Here is a 19789-nt window from a genome sequence, read left to right on the forward strand (position 1 = left end):
AAAAATGAGCGTGGAATTGGGCCTAGATACCCTCCAATTTTTTGGTGACTTAAAAAGGCTACTAGAACTTTAATTTCCACTAGAATGATCCCTCACACGACATTCTAGGACCATTGGGTTTACACGACCACTCCTGGAAAAAAAAACAAAACAAACATACAAAAAAACACGCATCTGTGATCTGTCTTGTTGCAAAAAATACAAAATTCCACATTTTTGTAAATAGAAGCTTGAAACTTATATTGCATGGTTCTCTGATCCGCTGAATTTGATGGTGTGATTTTGTTCAGGTTCTATGACTTTTAAGGGCTGTTTTCCCTCTATTGTCTAAAATAAGGCATAACTTTTGATGGGTATGTCTAAACTTAATGAAACTTCTATATTTAAAATGAACTTTAAAATGCGATTCATTTGATTAACTATTGTTATAAAAACTCCGTCTTTTAAAGTTTCGGTTACTATTGAGCCGGGTCGCTTCTTACTGCAGTTTGTTGCCACGAACTGATTGATATGTGCTAGGCTTCAAACTATTGGTTTTTCTTTTTAAGGGTTTTGAATTGTTGTAATCCATTGTCAAAATAGAGAATCGTCACTTGTGCTAATTGCAAGTTTTGGCTCTTTGGGCCTTCTTACTGATATTATATAATAGTTACGTTCAAAAAGGTGTTCTTTTTTAAGGTTTTTGAATTATTGTAATCCCTTGATAAAATATTATCTATACTTTTACAATTACCAGTTTTTTGCTCTCTACGCAATTTAATGTATTTTCATACTAAAGTATTTTCAAAGATATTTTATTATTGAACCTAAACCGATTTCTAACAACAATATGATGTACTAAGCTTACACCTTTTGATTTTCTTTTTAATGTTTTTTGAATTGTTGTAATCTCTTGCCAAAAAGAGAATCATAATTGTAATAATTGCTAATTTTCTGTTTTTTGGCCTTCGGTAATGATATACATCCGATTGTGTTTAAACCTGCAACCTTAATCACGTAGCAAGTTTATTTTATCTTCCTTAAAAATCTTCAGGTGTTTTTCTAGTTCGAATTCAAACATTGAAATCATTGCTCAGGCTCGGTAAATTATTTTTTGCAGTTTACATTATAAACTTATCGATCCTGAACTAAACCGGAAAAAAATCATTTATTTTTCATGTCTTAAAAAGACAGTGCTTATAATAAAAGATAAGAAATGTGATAATTATGTTTTTTTGGACAACGATTCCTCCTATGTTTCAAACTTTTGGTTTTCTTTCTTAAGGTTTTTGAATGTTGCAATCTCTTGTTAAAGTATGCTACAAATATTTTTGCAATTCCGAGTTTTTTGCTCTTTACTCAGTTTAATATCCTTTTATACTTGATTCTATTCAAAGATATTTGATGATTACAGTTATTTGATTTCTAAAAATGATTTCTACTAGGCTTCAAACATTTGATTTTATTTTTCATGGTTTTTGAATTTTTGTGATCCCTTGTCAGAATACTACAACGCACAATGCTGCCATCTACAGTGATAAATGGATGTAGCTCGTAAGACTTCAGCTCGTAGTGGTTTTGCCATGCAAAGTTAGGGTCACATTTTCTACAATACAACGTAACTATACTTTTATTATTTCTCTTTATAAAGTCAGTAATACTATTCCGTTTCATTTTGTAAAATTTGCGAGTTTCAATTTGCTTATTTGGAGCAATGTCATACACGATATTTTCATATGAAGAATTACTTTATGTTGCAGCCAAACAAATATCAGTAGGTTTATGATAATAGTTGCCAGTATCTTTACAACGAAGTCGTAAAAACCAAACCTAATAATCCAGTATTAATAGTCCAACAATTGCAGCGTAGACTAAGTTCTTCTTCCATCAATTGGATAACATAAATCAATTTTAGTTTTTTTTTTCTAATCTTACCAGGAAGGTATTTTCTCATTGATCACATTTATCATAGTGGCAATTGGAGTATAGGATACGTTTTTTGTGAGAGTTACAAACATCTTCAAGATAGGCATTACAGTTTGTAATTTGTACTCTATATCCTCTATACAATTTACATGGAATGCACAATCTACATTTTTCATCATATTCCCCAACAAGAGTACAAGTCTCACAGGATGACCAGCTGCCCGGTGTATACAAACATAATGCACATATATAAAACATTTTTTTTTACTGTAGACTGTCTTCCAAAAAGAAGCTGACATGCAATCGATAAAATGAATGTTCTTTGCTATCACTAATCACTTATTCTGATAACCTATTGGCTCACTAAAGAAAAGGGAGGAGTAACTGAAAGTCTGGGTATTCTTCAAACAAATTTACGATATAATTTTGTTTTGTTTCGTTTAATATGTCAATAAATTGACTAAATGCTTTGGGGCCACGACAAATAAGTCTTAGACAATATTGTAAAGATGAAGATTCTTTTTTAATAACATCATCAATCATTCTCTGAGTGAAGATTCTCTTCTACACAAATAATCTTTGAAAATCGTCATTTAAAATTAACCATTTTTCTAAAGTAACGAGGTTCCTCATAATTTTTGTTTGTCTACTTTATTCATTTTTAATCCTAACAATCTCACTGTTGATTATAAACTAACAAACTTAATGAATGAACATTCTTTCCACCTTCTAATGGCCAGTAAAATATCCCACAGGAAAAAGATTTTTTCTTACATGGAGATTCATGGTTGAAAGAATGTATTTCTTGGTAAACTATTATTGGTACTAGTACGTTAGCAGTGTACTTCATATACATGAATTTATCTTTAATATCCTCGGTGATGTTGTTTGCCAGTGCCCTTTTTATTTTACCAGTGATTTTTCTATCTATAACCATAACATTCAGGCATAGATTGCAGTTTTGGCACATAGATAAAACAAACTGCATGATAATGTCGTAGAAATACACCAGGGTTCTTTTTACCTTTTATTCAATGTTGGTTCTGCGAGGATGGTGATAATATTTAGCAACTAGTAACTTGTTACCAGCCGCTGCAGTAGCAAGAAGTTGATCTTTGTCATCAACTGCTATTTTAACGCTTTATTTCTCTTCAAAACTAATTTCTCTGGCAACGTTACATATATCCATTACCATAACACTTATATTAATTTGGTACTCGAAAGAAAATTAATTTCTCGCTGTCGTGAAAGCACACGCATACACATCCAGTAGTGTTACCATTGGCAATTGTTTCATAGTTTAAGTATTCATCCTCGTAAGTATTCAATGCTACAACAACTCTATCATGTACACACGCCTTTTTGAAATGTTTCATCTTCGTTTTTCAAAATAAGATGTAGATGCTTTCATCCAATGCACCAATAATACTGTGATAAGCGGAAAGTAAGATCTAACAAAACAAAGCACGCGAGATTACGTCATCCTCAATTACAACCAGAGGTTCCCCACGTCACTAGCGTCCCATGAGCTCTATAAAAATAAGTCATATGAGACTACACCCTCTTCAACATAGGTAAACAATCTCCTATTGTGTAACAAGCAACTTCATATTGAAGAAACTTTGCCAAATTTTTACTAGCTTAAAAAGTGCCTGAATCGGGCTACGAAGGGATATCGGGCTTGAAAGTAATTAAGGAGTCACTGCTAGCTTCCTACTTCTTCAAAGGGTCTTGTACTTTGCACTAAATTCGAAATTTGTCCAACTATCCTAAAAAAAGACAGATAAAACACAAATGCTGTTGATTCAGGCTAATAACTACTTTTAAGGCACCTTATAAGGATTTAGCAAAAAAGCAGGTGTTCAGAACGGACAGATCCACATGCAACTCATCCTTTGGAGACGATTATTTTGTCGTGTCTCATATCGTAAATAATTAATTTAATATTTAATCCGATTAAAGCCTAAGAAGATTTCAAATACAATTGAATTTATGAAAAGGTAAAATTTTTCCAAAGAAAAATAAATTATGAACAGATTATTTTATTCCTGAACTGTAATTAATTCTTTTTTTGTTTTGTTGGTATAAAGATTTGAAATCTTTGTTGACCAAAACTCACAAGTACCGTCGAAAATTATAAGGAAAAAAGTTTTTTTTTGAAACTGAAATGAGATATTCTGACTTTATATTTCTATCTTCAAAAATCTTCTCAAAAAACCTAAAAAAAATTATTATCTTGCAAAGTAAAGAGAAAAAATTGTTTAAAAAATGGGGTAAAAAGTATGAGTAGTTTAGTCTACTCTTCGTCTAGAATCCTTTATAATAAACGTTTTTTTTTGTTTACAACAGACCTATAAGAATTTGCAATGTTGCAAGAGAGATTTTATTTTTACGAATTGCAATTTTCGTTCAAATATGTTGCCCAAAACCTAAGGATCTAAGCCATTGCTCAAAGTCTGGTTGTAGAAAATAACTTCTTATGTGCAATCATAGCCAAAACGTTCCTGTTAAGCTATTCTTTGCTTTACCAAGTTTTGATCAATGTTTACCTAAAAACAATAGACCCAAGTACAAATTTTGGTAGATACATATTCAAATGGTCTTTTCGCTCTTTAACTTTTGTCAAAATACCAACAAGAAAATGGTAAAACTGATTCTTTTACTTGTTTATTTCACAAGAATCCTCAAAAAAAAAGCTAATTTACGAGAAAAGATAATTGCTAATCCAGTAAAATATGTTTGGACTTCTTAATCAAAACACAACCTGATTACAATTTGTTTTACAAATATCTATTAAAAATATGAAATTTGAAATATTATAATTGACAGTAAAATATTGACTAGCAGCCGACTACGAGTATATATTATCAGAGACAACGTTACCATATTTACAGGTTTCCACTTTTTCAATTAAAGGAAATTGGCAAACACACTCATATTTTAAAATACCATTCCTTCCGTAAGCAGTTTGGCAAATTTTTCCCTTTTCAGAACAAACTTGTCTTTCTTCTCTCGTGCAATCGCCTGCAACACCTAGAAAAAAGTTTATTAATTTTTATTAATTAAATTAATTAATAATTAATTTAATTAATTAATTTTAATTTAATTTTTTAATTAAATTAATATTAATCCTAATTCAGATTTGAGATTATAACAGGGTAAGCTTATGTCTTGGTTGGGGGTTTGAAATCTTATTAGCGGTCTTAAGAGGAAACGTCCTTTTAACGTCTATTCCTTTCTTTCGGAAAAAAATAGATTTACATGTCTTAGCGACAAAGAAGTGGATTAGCAAGATCTAAAGCACCAAAATATTATTTGCCTGTTCAAATGCAAGGGGATTTTCACTTGTCCAGAAAATAATGAATATGTCTATATTTTACCTTGCGAAAATCTTTATCAACCTTCAGAACTTTTATTTATTTTAAGAGATCGATCACTATAATTTAAAAGAAGACAAAATCACTCTAAACTTCGATTTCAAGGTCGGAGAATTATATCACGCAAATGTGTATGGATATATTTCACACACCATGGCTTGCCAAGAACCATCTAAACAAGAAAATTGTTAATTAAACAGATTTAGCAGGATAAACTATAAATTGTGGATATCGTGGTAGCTGACGGAGAGGATTTGAAGTTTGCAAGGGCCCAAAGGCCCCTTACTTTTTACTTCTCTCCTCCCTCAAGTTATTTTATTATACAAGGTTTTTTCTTCATCCTTCTTAAGGAACACGTTTCCAAATTCAATTTGATCTATTTTTTGTGTTTGCATGTGTGTTATGAAACCTCATATTGTTCCAATACTTTATGGCACAAATTTATAGTTGAGTAAGATAAAATTGTCTATTCCTGTGTGTCATTAACTTTCAATTAGTATGGGACAAAAATTTCAAAAGAATTATGAATTCATTCTCCGCTGTAATTTGAATATGATAATGCAGAAACTACAATAAATAGGAATAGGGTATAAACTGCTTGGAGTTTATTAATATTTCAAAAAATTATTCACCCGGCCGAGTTAATCCTGGAACCCAGTCAAATAGTTTTAAAACCATTTTTCCTTTCACTGAAATTTCAAATTAATACTCTATTTAATTTCTGATATATTTTGTCTGTGCATTTTGACCGCCAGGATGCACTTCAACTCTTTTTGTTTTGCTCAACAGTAATAGTAGCAGTAGCCTTAGAGGTATGGATTTAGTAGCAGTGGTAGTTTTAGTATTAATGTGGGAGTAATAGTACCAGTAGTACAAGTAGTAGTAGCAATAGTACTATTAGTGGCAGTAGCAGGAGTAGTAGTAGCAACTTTAGTAGTAGCAGTAGTAGTAGTAGTAGTAGTAGTAGTAGTAGTAGTAGTAGTAGTAGTAGTAGTAGTGGTAGTAGTAGTAGTAGTAATAGTAGTAATAGCAGTAGTAGTAGTAGTAGTAGCAGTAGTAGCAGCAGTTGTAGTAGTAGTAGCAATAACAGTAGTAGTAGAAGGTGGAGAAGGAGTAGGAGCAGTAATAGCAATACTAGTAGTAGATGTATCACAATTGAAAAGTTGTCGCAAACATCGGCAATCGAAATTCCAAGTAGTTACAGTTGCAGTCACAGTCTCAAGTATTCACAGTCATTGGGTCAAGTATTTGTTGTCACAGTTTTAATAGTCATCAGACGCGTGTAGCTGTTGCATTCAAAGTCGTATGTAGTCACAAACATGGTTCCAATTTTTCCAAGTCAGAGCCAGAAGTAGTTGGAACCGCAGTCACAAGTAGACAAAAACACAACCATTCATAATGTCAAGATTATTACAACAAATATGTAATCTGTCATTAATCGTTTTAATTTTTACGAGAAGAACTGTAAAAAGTTACAGACGTTCTTATAATTATCCAATAGTAAAACTACGTAAATCACAACGAACAAAAATTAATTGAAATAGAGTTTTCAAGAACAGAATATGGTTGAAGAAAAGTAAAGACCCATATTAAGAATTAACACGATCAGAAGATGAGTCATAAATAGCTATTTGAAATTGAGACTAATAGGAACTACAAGCAATGAATGAATGAAATCAACAACGATCAAAACGAAAATTTAACAATTACACAAACAATTTCGTTTGGACAATTTTGGGAAAAAAGGATGGAAGAGGACGTCTAGTTACCGTACAATCCTTTTGGTTACTTAAATTGGGCACTAGAACTTCTAACTTCAGTTTGAATGTGCCCTTTCAAGATATTCTAGGCCTATTGAATCGATACTATCATCCCTGGAATAGTATCGATTCAGATAAAATAAATAAAAATAAATGATCTTTGTTAAGGGAAAAAACACGGAAATCCACATTTTTACAAATTTCAGATTAAAGCCTCTAGAGTAGAGTTTTCTGATATGCTGAGTCTGATATATTTCCATTAAAATCTTACGGCTTTTAGGGGGTATTTTGCCTTTTATTTCTGATAATCAGGCAAGTTTTCTCAGGCTTGCAGCCTATAATGGTCAAAACTGAAATTAAAGAAACTTGTATACTTCGATTAGCAAAATAAGTTGATTTTATTTATATATCTATTTGTATAAAATTCTGTCTTCTAATGTTTAGGTTGCTATTGAGCTGGGTCGCTCTTTTCTTACAATTTATTACCACAAACTGCTTGATATTTTGAAAAAAAAATAAATAAAAATTCCCAAGAGTTCAAAAAATTAATAAAATTACACGTTAGTGAATGAGCTCATTTATTAATTCTTTCCAGTAACATCGACTATAATGATAATTATGTAGCCGACGTTTTGATAAACTAATTAATTTTGTTTTCAAAAAGTATTTTTTCAAAGAAAAATAAAGAAAAAGGAAAGAAAAGAGAGGGAATTTCTTTTTCAAAGAAAAGAATGCCTCAAAACCCCTAGTCTTTTTAGACACATTCAGGATCAACCAATTCCCCATTTCCTTATGATAAATTCTGCATGTGAAAAATGGAGAAATTGCACAATTTATATTCCTTACCCTGGGTGTTGCGGGTCTTATTGTGGTGTCCTATATTGACTTGTATGGTCTCGTTGAAGTTTCATCAGCCTCCTTACAGAGTAGGAAGTCTTGGTAAAGCTAGTCTTTATCAAAATTCACACATGTAGGAGCTAGTTCATTCTAAACACCTTCTAAGCTACCATTAACGGTAATTCAACGGTTCGTAGCAAAGAACTGCAAGTAAGGTGTGACTCAGACTAATAATAACAGAAATTTTAAAAAAGGTATATTGAAACAATTACTAAGAAAAAAAAAATTGGTTTATGTCCTGATTCCAAATATTTAAAATTTACTAGGTTTAGAGTTACCGCTCAAAAGCTACAAGCCTGAAAACATAGCTGATTTTCGAAAATGGGGGTGGTTAATACCCCCAAGAAAACAGTGATTTTAATGAATATCGCACAGTCGAATTCAGTATATTGGAGAGCCTCGCTGTAGAGGTCCAAACATTCTATTCACAAAAATGGCCCATTTCGCATTTTCATTAAAAGGAAGATCAAGGATGTGTTTTTATTTGTGAGATTTTTGTTTTTATCAAAATCTTCCCAGGGATGATTCTACCAAACTGAAGTTCCTGTAAAATGGGAATAGGGCTCATTCTACGGCTCTGCGCTAAATAAGACCAAGTTAATATTGAATAAAATCCTGAGATAGTTGGCAAATTTAAAGGCATACAAAAGCTATATTTTAAACTTCCCAGTTGAAGAGGAAGTAATGACACAGTCGTGCATTTTTGTCCCTGGTTGAATATCCTTCTCAAGCGATTCTTTTACTAACATTAAACTTGAATGCAGAAAATGGGAAATGATGAATGGATAAATGGTTCTTTTTCACGTTTAAGAGAGCATTGACTGAAGCAGCTCGCAGTAACAAACCGTAAGTAAAGAGTGGCCTTTGCAAGTAGAAACTTAACCTCTAAAAAGTTTAGATTACAACATATGCAAGAACAAGACGCAGTTCAAGACATAGTTGAACGCATTAAGAGGGAGTTGATGGACCCATTGGCAATTCTTTTTCATACTTAAGAGAACCTTGACTCGAACAGCTCGTAGTAAAAAACTCGTAAGTAAAGAGTAGAGTGGGAACCTTGCGGTCAACACTATTCCAATTTAAGAAGGGGCGCCCCTCGAGAAAATTTTTCACATGAGATTCTGACTAATGGATAGTTCTTCTAGGCTTAGTCTTTTTTGACGGATGTTTTTGGTCTGAAAAACTTCTGATTTATTTACTGTTACAATAAAAAAGAAAAATTTTTTTTAACTGAAAGTAAGGAGCGATATTAAAACTTAAAACGAACAGAAATTACTTCGTATAAGAAAGGGGCTGCTTCCTCATCAACGCCCCGCTCTTTGCACTAGAGTTTGACAATTTCTCTTAACTCTACTTTTTACAACAGTAAAAAACTTTAGCGTAAAGAGCGGGGCGTTGATGAGGAAGCAGCCCCTTTCATATACGAAGTAATTTCTGTTCGTTTTAAGGTTTAATGTCGCTCCTTACTTTCAGTTAAAAAAACTTGTTTCTTTTATTTAATTTCTGAAGGTTTTTGAATCAATGCATGTTTAATTTTGGCTCTCTGCAGAGGAATATCTAAAACGAAATTGCATTTTTATTTTTTTTTTTTGGCTAAATGGTTTTCTCATAGTTTTGATCGAATGATTTTTAGGAAAAAGGAGCGGAAGGGGGGGGGGAAGCCTTGTTGCCCTCCGATTTTTGTTTACTTAAAAAGGCAACTAGAACTTTAAATTTTTTACGAATGTTTTTATTAGTAGTATACGTAACTTATAAATTAGCTTACGTAACGAACTTGTATTCTCATGTTTTTATTACATATATGAGGAGGTTCACCCCCTCGTCAGTACCTCGCTCTTTACACTATAGCTTAAATTTTGTCCCAATTCATTACGAATGACCCCTGAATCACAAAAGCCGCAGAATAAATAATTAAAATTACTAAAAATACTTTAGCGTAAAGAGTGAGGTATTAGGAGGAGGTGAGCCCCTCATAAGCATAATAATTTCTGTTCTTTTCAAGTTTTATTGCAGCTACTTACTTCCAGTTGAAATTTTTTTCATATTTATTTTTTCATTGTTTTTTTTTTAAATAATGCTAGAAAATCCTGCGCTCCCTTCATGGAAATTTTCTTCCCCCATGACAAATTCCTCGATGGAAAGTTCCCCCAACATATCCCCCTCTTCTCAACCTCTCCCCCATCCAAAAAATCCCCTTGAAAACGTCTGTACACTTCCTAATACCTATTACTATATGTATGCACTGGTCAAAGTTTGTAACATGTAGCCCCTCCCTCGGGGACTGTGGGGAATAAGTCGTCTTCAAGACATTGTTATAAGGTTTTTCGACAACGCTGAAAAAATGGCTATCTCAGAATTTTGATCCGTTGACACTGGGAAAATAATTAGCGTGGGAGGGGGCCTAGGTGTACTCCAATTTTTTTGTCACTTAAAAAGGGCACTAGAACGTTTCATTTCCGTTAGAATGAGCCCTCTCGCAACATTCTAGGACCACTGGGTCGACAATTTCACCTCTGGGGAAAAAATCAAACAAACAAATAAACACGCATCTATGATCTGCCTTCTGGCAGATTCCACAGTTTCGTAGATAAGAGTTTGAAACTTCTACAATAGTGTTTTCTGACACGCTAAATCTGATGCTGCGATTTTTGTTAAGATTCCATGATTCTTTCCCCCTATTTTCTAAAATAAGGCAAATTTTCTCAGGCTCTTAACTTTTGATGGGGAAGACTAAACTTGATGAAAAGTATATATTTAATATCAGCATTAAAATGCGATTCTTTTGATGTAGCTATTGGTATAAAATTCAATTTTTTAGAGTTTTGGTTACTATTGAGCCGGGTCGCTCCTTACTACAGTTCGTTACCACGAACTGTTTGATAGACTGCCTCTCTGTAGCAGCATACTATTTGTAGGCATGAATACATAATAAGTCGGAGGTATTAGGTTTGAGACTGTCTGTGCAGGATTTCGACTCTTGTTGATAGAAGAGCGTAGCCAAGTGCTGAAAACCATGTTGTGACCAGGATGGGGCCAGGATTGCACAAAGCCTCCATTCATACTGAAGGTCCCAGGGATTTCTTGCTGTCCGGTTCTGAACCGGCTTAAGCGCTTCGGCGTCGACTTAAGAATCAGCGTCTGGAACTTGTATCTGAGATCATTGCTTTTTCTGAGGCCAAAATAATTTCAATGATTTAAGCAACATGAAATTTAGAAGTTGGAATGTTATGACGTTAAAAAATTACTATCGTAATGATATTTTGACTAACCAGTTCAGACAATTTGAAGTGACTTATCAGGAGTTTAAGAAACTTATACCCCGGGGGTAAGAAGCATGAAGTTAAGTGATATAGAATTTGTTTACTCAAGAAAGAAGGAAGGAAGCTGCTAATTCTTGTTTAGGCTGTGAAGGTATTAATATTGGACTACTAATTGCTTGTTGTATGAATAGAAAATTCAGAATATCAGTTATGGTAGTATATTCCCCTGTAGAGCCAACAGACATATATACTAGTGACTCAGATGAAATTTACTTATAGCTACAGGAAGAAATAGACAGGGTCCCAGGTAGAAATATGATGTATAACACCCAGGTCAGTAGAAATAGGGGTTGATGGTATCCTAGCATAGATAAAATTCGTGAAGGAAAAGAAAGCAGTAATGGCTACAGACTTTTGCAATTTTTTGTATAACAAACTAGATATAGCCAATATGGAGTTTGGTCATAAAATAGCCCATAAGTTAACATGGTATACACGTGATGGTAAGACAGCAAACTTTGTTGATAATGCTATAGTACACCAAAGATTTGCAGGGTCAATACATGATACAAGGGTATATAGGAGTGCTGTTATCGATGTTAAAAGTAAAATCCCCATTTAGTAGTGTCTAGGGTTAATTTAAAGCTAAAATTTCGGAAGGGTAACTACCTCCCAAGAAGTCATGATGCTGGTAGACTCCAGGATGATATTTTGAGAGAATCTCTCCAGGAACAGTTGATTGCTAAATTGAGATTTTAGAATTTGACAATGTGGAACGGTTGGAATAACTTTAGAAAAACAATTCGTGAAGTTGCTGATGGTGTCTTAGGGAAGAAAGTTAAGACTGCAGCTAGGAATATTAAATAGGGAACGGGTTTTGTAGAAAAACTATCTGAGTGACAGATCATTTTAAAACAAAAGGAATCTAAAGAAAGTAGAGAAAGCATTAAAATATAAAATAAGGAGGTATGAAGTGGATGCATTGGATAAAATTGCGGAGGATCTGGAAGTTGTCATTTATTACCAACATCCTCATAGATCCAGGTTTTTCTTTTTTTGTAATGTATATAAGAAAAACGATTATGGACACGCCCAAATTTACCAATGGGCCCACTAGACCCGTGCCTAGGGGCGAAAAATGCCAGGGGGCTCAATAAATTATCACTGAGTGATTTGTTTCGTAACAAAAACCGGACCGATGTGATGTGTTTTCGAAGTGCTAGATCCAATCCGCCACCACGCCACCTATTCATAGAAAAGTGATTTGTAAGTAACACAGGATTCACATGGCCACTTGTAAGCTTTGAGGTGTCTCCCAAGAACGGCAGCTAAGAGTTCGGTATCGCTTCTCTCTTTCATCACTTTTGGCCCATCAGTTGCGATCCTAGGCTTCGGCCTAGAAGCGTTAAAGCTTTAAATCCAGCATTGATTATGGGTTTTCCTTAGCTGGAATAGCAAAGACGAATCACAGGGAATTAGGCAGAAAAGTCAATCAAATATGATATCACACCCCAGAGAAGCAACTTTCCAAAATAAACATGTGTTATACTATCTTTTCAAAAGATGAGTACATATGATGCTTTTTTTTGTCAAAAATTGCCTTTTATTTTAGTAATTCATTTGCTTAAAGTTCACTACCGACTACAATTTCTTTTTTAAAGTTTTTGAATTGTTGCATTCCCTTATTAAAATATATGCAAATATTTTTGCAATTGTGCTCTTTAAGTAATTCAATGTCTTTTTGTCTTTTCAAAGAAATTTTATTATTCAGGCAAATCCGGTTTCTAATAACAATTTCTAGTAAGCTTCAAACTTTTAGTTTTCTATTTTAAGGTTTTTGAATGTAATCCCATGTTAAATCCAAAAATCTACTCATTTAAATTTCTTAAAGTTCCTTTTTAATGCTTCATTTTGCAATGCATATTTTTCACAAGATCAGATCCGTCTAAAAATGTTCTCTCAACATCCCATTAATTTTTATTGACAGATAATATCAGAAAAATAAGATAGAAGTTATTTTTAAAAAGTGTATTTATGGAATGCAGGATAGCCATAAATATAGTCATAAGAACAGGCAGAAAAACATGCTAACAAAATCTCGATTTTGTATGTTCAAACGAAAAACAATTTCAGGAATTTAACACAATGCGTCTATATTTGACAATGATATTTTATCGCAAATGCTTGTTTATCTATATAAAGAAAAAAAATTCTATAAGAAAGAGTAAGTTGAAGAAAAAAAATTAATCATAATTTTATTCAAGCAGCTAAAACAATCTACTGTGAAATAAGTAGAACTTTCTAGTTAGTCTTGATTGATTATTTGATAAGAAATAGGCTATTTTGGAATAGATTAGGTTATTAATAGAAATCTATTTTACTCAATCAGACATTTATTCAGTGGGAGCTTTTAAAGTCCCATGCAACGAACTTCTCCTGAGCAATGAGGCTAAAAATCGTATAAGAGAAATAACATCACCCGTTGAGGCAGAAAATTTTCTGCATCTATACGGGTCCCATTATCCTAGTCGGATCCACCCTTGTGGTGATAGTGTTTGTCACCAAGGGAAAGCTGAATTCGAAAGAAAGAACACTGGGGTGAAAATGAGGGCAGAAACATCGTTTGTTTACGGACCATCAGAGGCTAAATCTGAGGCTATGAGAAATCACCTGGGAAAGGCGTAGTTTACGATAAAGGGGAATCGAAATTATTTGTTCCTGTGTGGAATTTTTTTTTGGAGCAAAAATTTTCCATTCAAGCTAAATTAGTGAGAAATACGTAAATTAAAATTACCAAGAGATGTGGAATATATGATATTTGTAGACTACGTGACAATTATTTCAATGATATAAACAATGAAACGCTTCTGTTAAGTGATTGAAGAAATTGAAAGAATTTTGACAAAATTGGAGAATTTTCTTTTAAAATTAGTAACAGAAATATTAATATATTAGTGTGTGCATCTAATCAGTCTTTCAGGGACTTCGGCATAAGTATTAGTGTTAATAATGTTTTGAACAAACTGCAAACCTTTGACTAATTTAGAAAAACCTTTTGTACATCTCAAGCTCCATGTCGTTTTCGTTTCTTCAAAGATATAGTTATTGTGTCTTACAACCATGCTGAATAGAATAGCTATCTCAAAAATTTCACAAAATGAGTTTTTGAGGAAAGGGGAACTGGGAGGGGGCCTAGTTACCCTCCAACCTTTTGGTCCCTTAAAAAGAGCACTACAACTGCTGATTTCCGTTCAAATGAGCCTTTTTCAGATATTCTAGCATTGTTTGTTTTATGCAATAATGCCTGGAAAAAAATAAACAAATAAAATAAAAGCACGTTCCTGATTTTTTTTCCGGGAAAAAAAAACAGAATTCTGTGTTTTTCCAAAGAGGAGATTGAGCACTCTACAGTAGGGTTCCTTAAGATACTAAAACCGAAGAAGTTATTTTCACTGAGATTTTTAAACTTTTAGGGTTTTTTTCCTCTAAAAGGAAAAGTAAGGCAAATTTTCTCGGGCTCATAGCCTTTGATGGGTAACAAAAAACTTAATTAATCTTATATATTTGGAATTATAATAATAAGCCAATCTCTTTGATATATATGTTATACCAAAATTCAATTTTTAAGAGTTTTGGTTACTATTGAGCTGCGGTGCTCCTTACTTACAGTTCGTTACAATGAACTATTTGATTTAAGGTAAATTTATTCAAAAATTTCGTTGAAGTTTATGCAAATTGTATTTATATTTTGCACAAATTTTATCCATCTATGCAAAACAGTGACAAGGAGTTTAATTACCTTGGAAATTATCATACGGAACTATCATACAATCAAATGGATAAAAATTTTATGAGTAGTTCCGATTTGCTAAACTAGTGCAAGGTAATGAACATTATTTTTTAAGCCTCATTGTGAGCTTTTACAGTTTCATTGTGAAAACACACACTCTTTTAGCATTTTTTTTCCTTCAAACCTGTCTCAAGTTTGAAGAAATATATTTTAATTTAACTGTCACAAAATCCACAGAAATAAAGCTCTGGGCACGAATAAATACGCGATAAAATGTACAGTGAAATTTGAAAACAGCGATGCCGATTTTCGTGGTGCTCCTCGTTCCAAGAAATTAAACAAATAATTTGATGAATGAAGGAAAATAACTATTGTCTTTTGCTATTCACAGATATTCTTTAAATTGTAACTGTGTTCCTCACACGTTGAATCTCGTGTTCATGTTTTCCTTTTCCTGTAACTTTATTTTTTTTTTCATTTATTGCTTTAAAAAGGTTCCCTGTTGCTTGCGATAATTATCAAAAAGCTCGTGGTAATGAACTGTAGTAAGGACCGACCCGGCTCAATAGTAACCGAAACTCTAAATAACGGAATTTTGATACCAATAGTTACATCAAAAGAATAGCATTGTAATGTTGATTTTAAATATATAAGTTTCATCAAGTTTAGTCTTACCCATTAAAAGTTACGAGCCTGAGAAAATTTGCCTTATTTTAGAAATTAGGGGGGACACCCCTTAAAAGTAATTGAATCTTATTGAAATCACACCGTCAGATTCAGTTTTTCAGAGATCCCTACTGTAGAAGTTTCAAGCTCCTATCTACAACAATGTGGAATTTTGTATTTTTTGCCAGAAGACAGATCACGAATACGTGTTAATTTGTTTGTTTTTTTTTCGTTTTTTTTCCATGCGTGATCGTAACGACCCAGTGGTCTTGGAATGTCACGAAAGGACTCATCCTAGTGGAAATTAAAAGTTCTAGTACCCTTTTTCAGTGACCATAAAATGTGGAGGGCTCATAAGCTCCCTCTCTGCTCAATTCTTTCTAAAAGTTTTAAGGAATGTTGCAGGAGGTCTCATTCTAATGGAAATTAGAAGTTCTAGTGCGCTTTTTAAGTGACAAAAAAATTGGAGGGCACCTAGGCCCCCCTCCCAAGCTCATCTTTCTCCCAAATACAATGGATCAAAATTTTGAAATGGCCGTTTTGTTCAGCATAGTCGAAAAATCTAATAACTATGTCTTTGGGGACGATGTATTCCCCCATAGTCCCCGTGGGAGGGGCTGCAAGTTACAAACTTTGACCAGTTATTACATATAGTAATGGTTATTAGGAAGTGTACAGACGTTTTCAGGGCGATTTTTTGGTTAGGGGAGGGGTTGAGGGGAGGGGGTTACGTGATGGGATCTTTTTATGGAGCAATTTGTCATGGTGGAAGAGATTTTCTATGAAGGGGGGGGGGGCTGGATTTTCTAACATTATTTAAAAAACAATGAAAAAATAAATATGAAAAAGATTTTTCAACTGAATGTTGAAAAGCATTAAAACTTAAAACGAGCAGAAATTGTTACGCATAGGGGTAATGAGGGATTCACCTCCCCTAATACCTAGCTCCTTACGCTAAAATATTTTTAGTAATTTCAACTGTTTATCCTACGGCCTTTGTCATTCAGGGGTCATTCTTAAGGAATTTGGACAACATTTTAGCTTTAGCGTAAAGAGCGAGGTATTGACGAGGGAGCGAACCCCATCATATACGTAATGAAACATACGAATATAGAAGTTCATTATGTAAGTTAATTCGTAAGTTTTATCTATTTTTGTTAATAAAAACGTTGTTATAAAACTAAAAGTTATAGTTGCTTTTTAAAGTAACCTGAAAATTGGATGGTAACTAAGCCTCCTCTCCCGGTTGTTTTTTCTCAAAATCGTCAGATCAAAATTATGGGATAGCCATTTAGCCAAAAAAATGCAAATTTTGTTTTAATTATTCATGTGCGGGGAGCCAAAATCAAAACATGCATTAATTCAAAAAAGTTCAGAAACAAAAAAAACAAGTTTTTTTAACAGAAAGTAAGGACCGACATTAAATCTTAAAACGAACAGAAATTATTCGGCATATGGAAGGGGTTGCTCCCTCCTTAATGCCCCACTCTTTACGTTAAAGTCTTTTACTGTTACGTCCGCTAAAGTTTGTTTTTTTGTCCCAATCCTTTAAAGACAACTCCTCAGACACGAAGGACGTTTGATTGGTATAGCCTAAGAAGTATTTTTAATAATAAGATTTCAGCGCGAAGAGCGGGAAGTTTTTATTTTAGAAAAATCTTTTTTTATTGGATATAATTTAAAAAGGTGTATGCTTGGTAACAGTTGCGGCGGTGCATTATGGCGCTTTGGCCGAGTTTGTTTGGTATCAACTTATAAGGGGTGTTAGATATAAGAACTAGCTTTCATATGGGGCTTAAAATAACTCTTAATGTAAAACAAGTAGTTTTTAAGGTATGACAATAAAGAGGAACGTTTTCACAACGATTGTAATTGGGCTAATGCACATTTTTTTTTTGTTTTTAAATAAGGGAGAGAGGTTATACATAAAGCTAAGAGTTTTCAAACAAGGCAATTCCTATGTACAACCTTCTGTATTAATCCCATGCATTCTCAAGGGTACTGAGTGTTTTTAAAAATCCTATAAAAGTGTTTTTGAGGCTGTAAAATACTCTTAAGCTAAAATTGAATGACAATTACCTTTGCTAAATGTGTTTAGTTGAGTATTTTTAGCGTCATTTGTTACAGCTTGTTTTCTAATATTTAGTTATTCCAGGCTGAGTATTGGTCTGTATCAAGTTGCAGCCACTACCGCAATCATGATATAATAAAAAATGACAAACGGGATAACCTTACTATTAAATAGGACGAATGAATGGTTTTCAAAAATGACATTATGCTAATGGCTTAGTTGATTTGGAACATGGAAGTTGGCACCTTTTTTTTTAGGATTCTGCAAAATTAGATCTACCAAGAAGTAGCACAGGCAGGACAGGGATAGAGAAGGTGAATACTTTTGACTGGGGTCCTACATGTCTGGTACTAGGACAGTCAGCTTCTGGGACTGCAACTATAAGCTAGGGAGGCTTTAGAGGCATTGGAAAGCTTGATTTCAGTTTCTGATGAGCAATGTGACATTTACAATTCACCCTATGATGGGCCCAAGGAGCCAGTCATACCTTGTTAGGACTGTTTCATTGCTCTGTTAGTCATCTCGTTATCTAAGATCTACTCCCGTAGGTGATAATTTACGGAAGATTATCTTCTTTAGATTTTGCTTCAGAAATGGAAAAAATCTTGAAATTAAAAGATTTCCATTATGAAAAAAGTGGAAGACACAAAAAATCTAAAATGTAGTGGACACAATACTCTTATGTGAGAAAACAAAAGAACAAAATTTGGTTGCAACAAATTTCAATATTAACTGACAATAAAAAATTCAAGAAAATAAAGAGCAATTCAAGATCCAAATATTGCTGACTGCCTTTCGGATACCAAAGCATAGATTTCATTGGACATACTGCAAGGGATTTGAGCGGAGGTTTGAGAGGATTATTCGAAAATTAGCAAGGAGAAGCATTCCATGTAATTATTCAGCTTTAGCAAAACCATCTCAATTCTAAAAATGTGAATCATTAAATGGGAATCAATGTGTCTATGTAGCATGTCCAGAAACTGCTTTTGTCGATAAGAATACATTGGCTGGCGAATACACAACCGATTTCAGTGTAGCCTGTCTACAAGGTGGAATCTACCAGGATCTACACAACAGATCTACAAGGTGGAAGAACAAAATGATCCATGATTATCCAAAAATATATATCTGGAAAAGAGTCTAACTTTTGGTATCCTATGTCTAAGTTATACAGTAAGTACTCTGAATAGAAAAAGATGATAAAACGTGAACATTTACTGTTTTAGTAAGTAAAAAAGATGGGCTAACCTGTTACATTCTTTATCTGAGATGCTAAATTCTGAGGCGTTACATCTTGGGTATAAAAACAGTTTTGGTATTAGCCATGGGATAACCTTATATACCCAATGCTCGGCAACTCTTCATTTGTAATTTTTTCTTGTTTCTTACATGTTATCTTGGTTATAAACAACTTGTTGACTAGTAGTTTGTTTCTAGTGTACATTTCCTGCTCTGTTTCTGTTATTGTGTTGATTTTTCCTTTGGTGGAAATATGATCCTAAGGGTTCATTAAATATAACCGTGAAAAACATCTGTAAAGCTTTGACATATTATACTTTCAGTTCTTCATTTTTTTTCAGTTTACAAGAAATTTCGGTGAACACAGAACCCGCTTAAAAAAAAAATTAAAACTAGTTTTTTCAACTGAAAGTAAGGAACAACATCAAAACTTAAAACGAACAAAAAAATTATGTATATGAGAAGGGTTGCCCCTTCATAAGCAACTCCCCTTTCACGCTTAAGTTTTTCAGCACTTTAAAGATAGCTTACTTTTTGTTTTAATTAAACGACCCTTGTGTTTCAGGAGTTACTTTTAAAGAATTAGAACAAAATTTAAACTTTAGCGTAAAGAGCGAGGTATTGAGGACCCTCCAAATATACATAATAATTTCTGTTAATTTTAAGTTATAATGTTGCTTCTTACTTTCATTTGAAATACTTCTGTTTCTTATTCAATTTCTGATGTTTTTTTTAAATAACACAAGGATTTTTTGGTTCTACTTCCACAGAAAAATCCCCCTCCTATGGAAATATCCTTTTTACAATTCCATCCTGGCAAA

The 19789-nt window shown here is 33.3% G+C and overlaps 1 protein-coding gene across 1 annotated transcript in view; it reads right to left on the minus strand.

Moving 5' to 3' along the window:
- Positions 1-19789, minus strand: part of LOC136025552 (uncharacterized) — a 107649-nt gene that overhangs the window by 45211 nt on the left and 42649 nt on the right. The window contains exon 2 of the mRNA XM_065701581.1: positions 4789-4938. Coding sequence (XP_065557653.1) covers positions 4789-4938 — 150 coding nt within the window. The remainder of the gene's footprint in view (positions 1-4788; positions 4939-19789) is intronic.

The sequence above is a fragment of the Artemia franciscana genome, chromosome 3, assembly GCF_032884065.1.
Source record: "Artemia franciscana chromosome 3, ASM3288406v1, whole genome shotgun sequence".
Taxonomy (NCBI): domain Eukaryota; kingdom Metazoa; phylum Arthropoda; class Branchiopoda; order Anostraca; family Artemiidae; genus Artemia; species Artemia franciscana.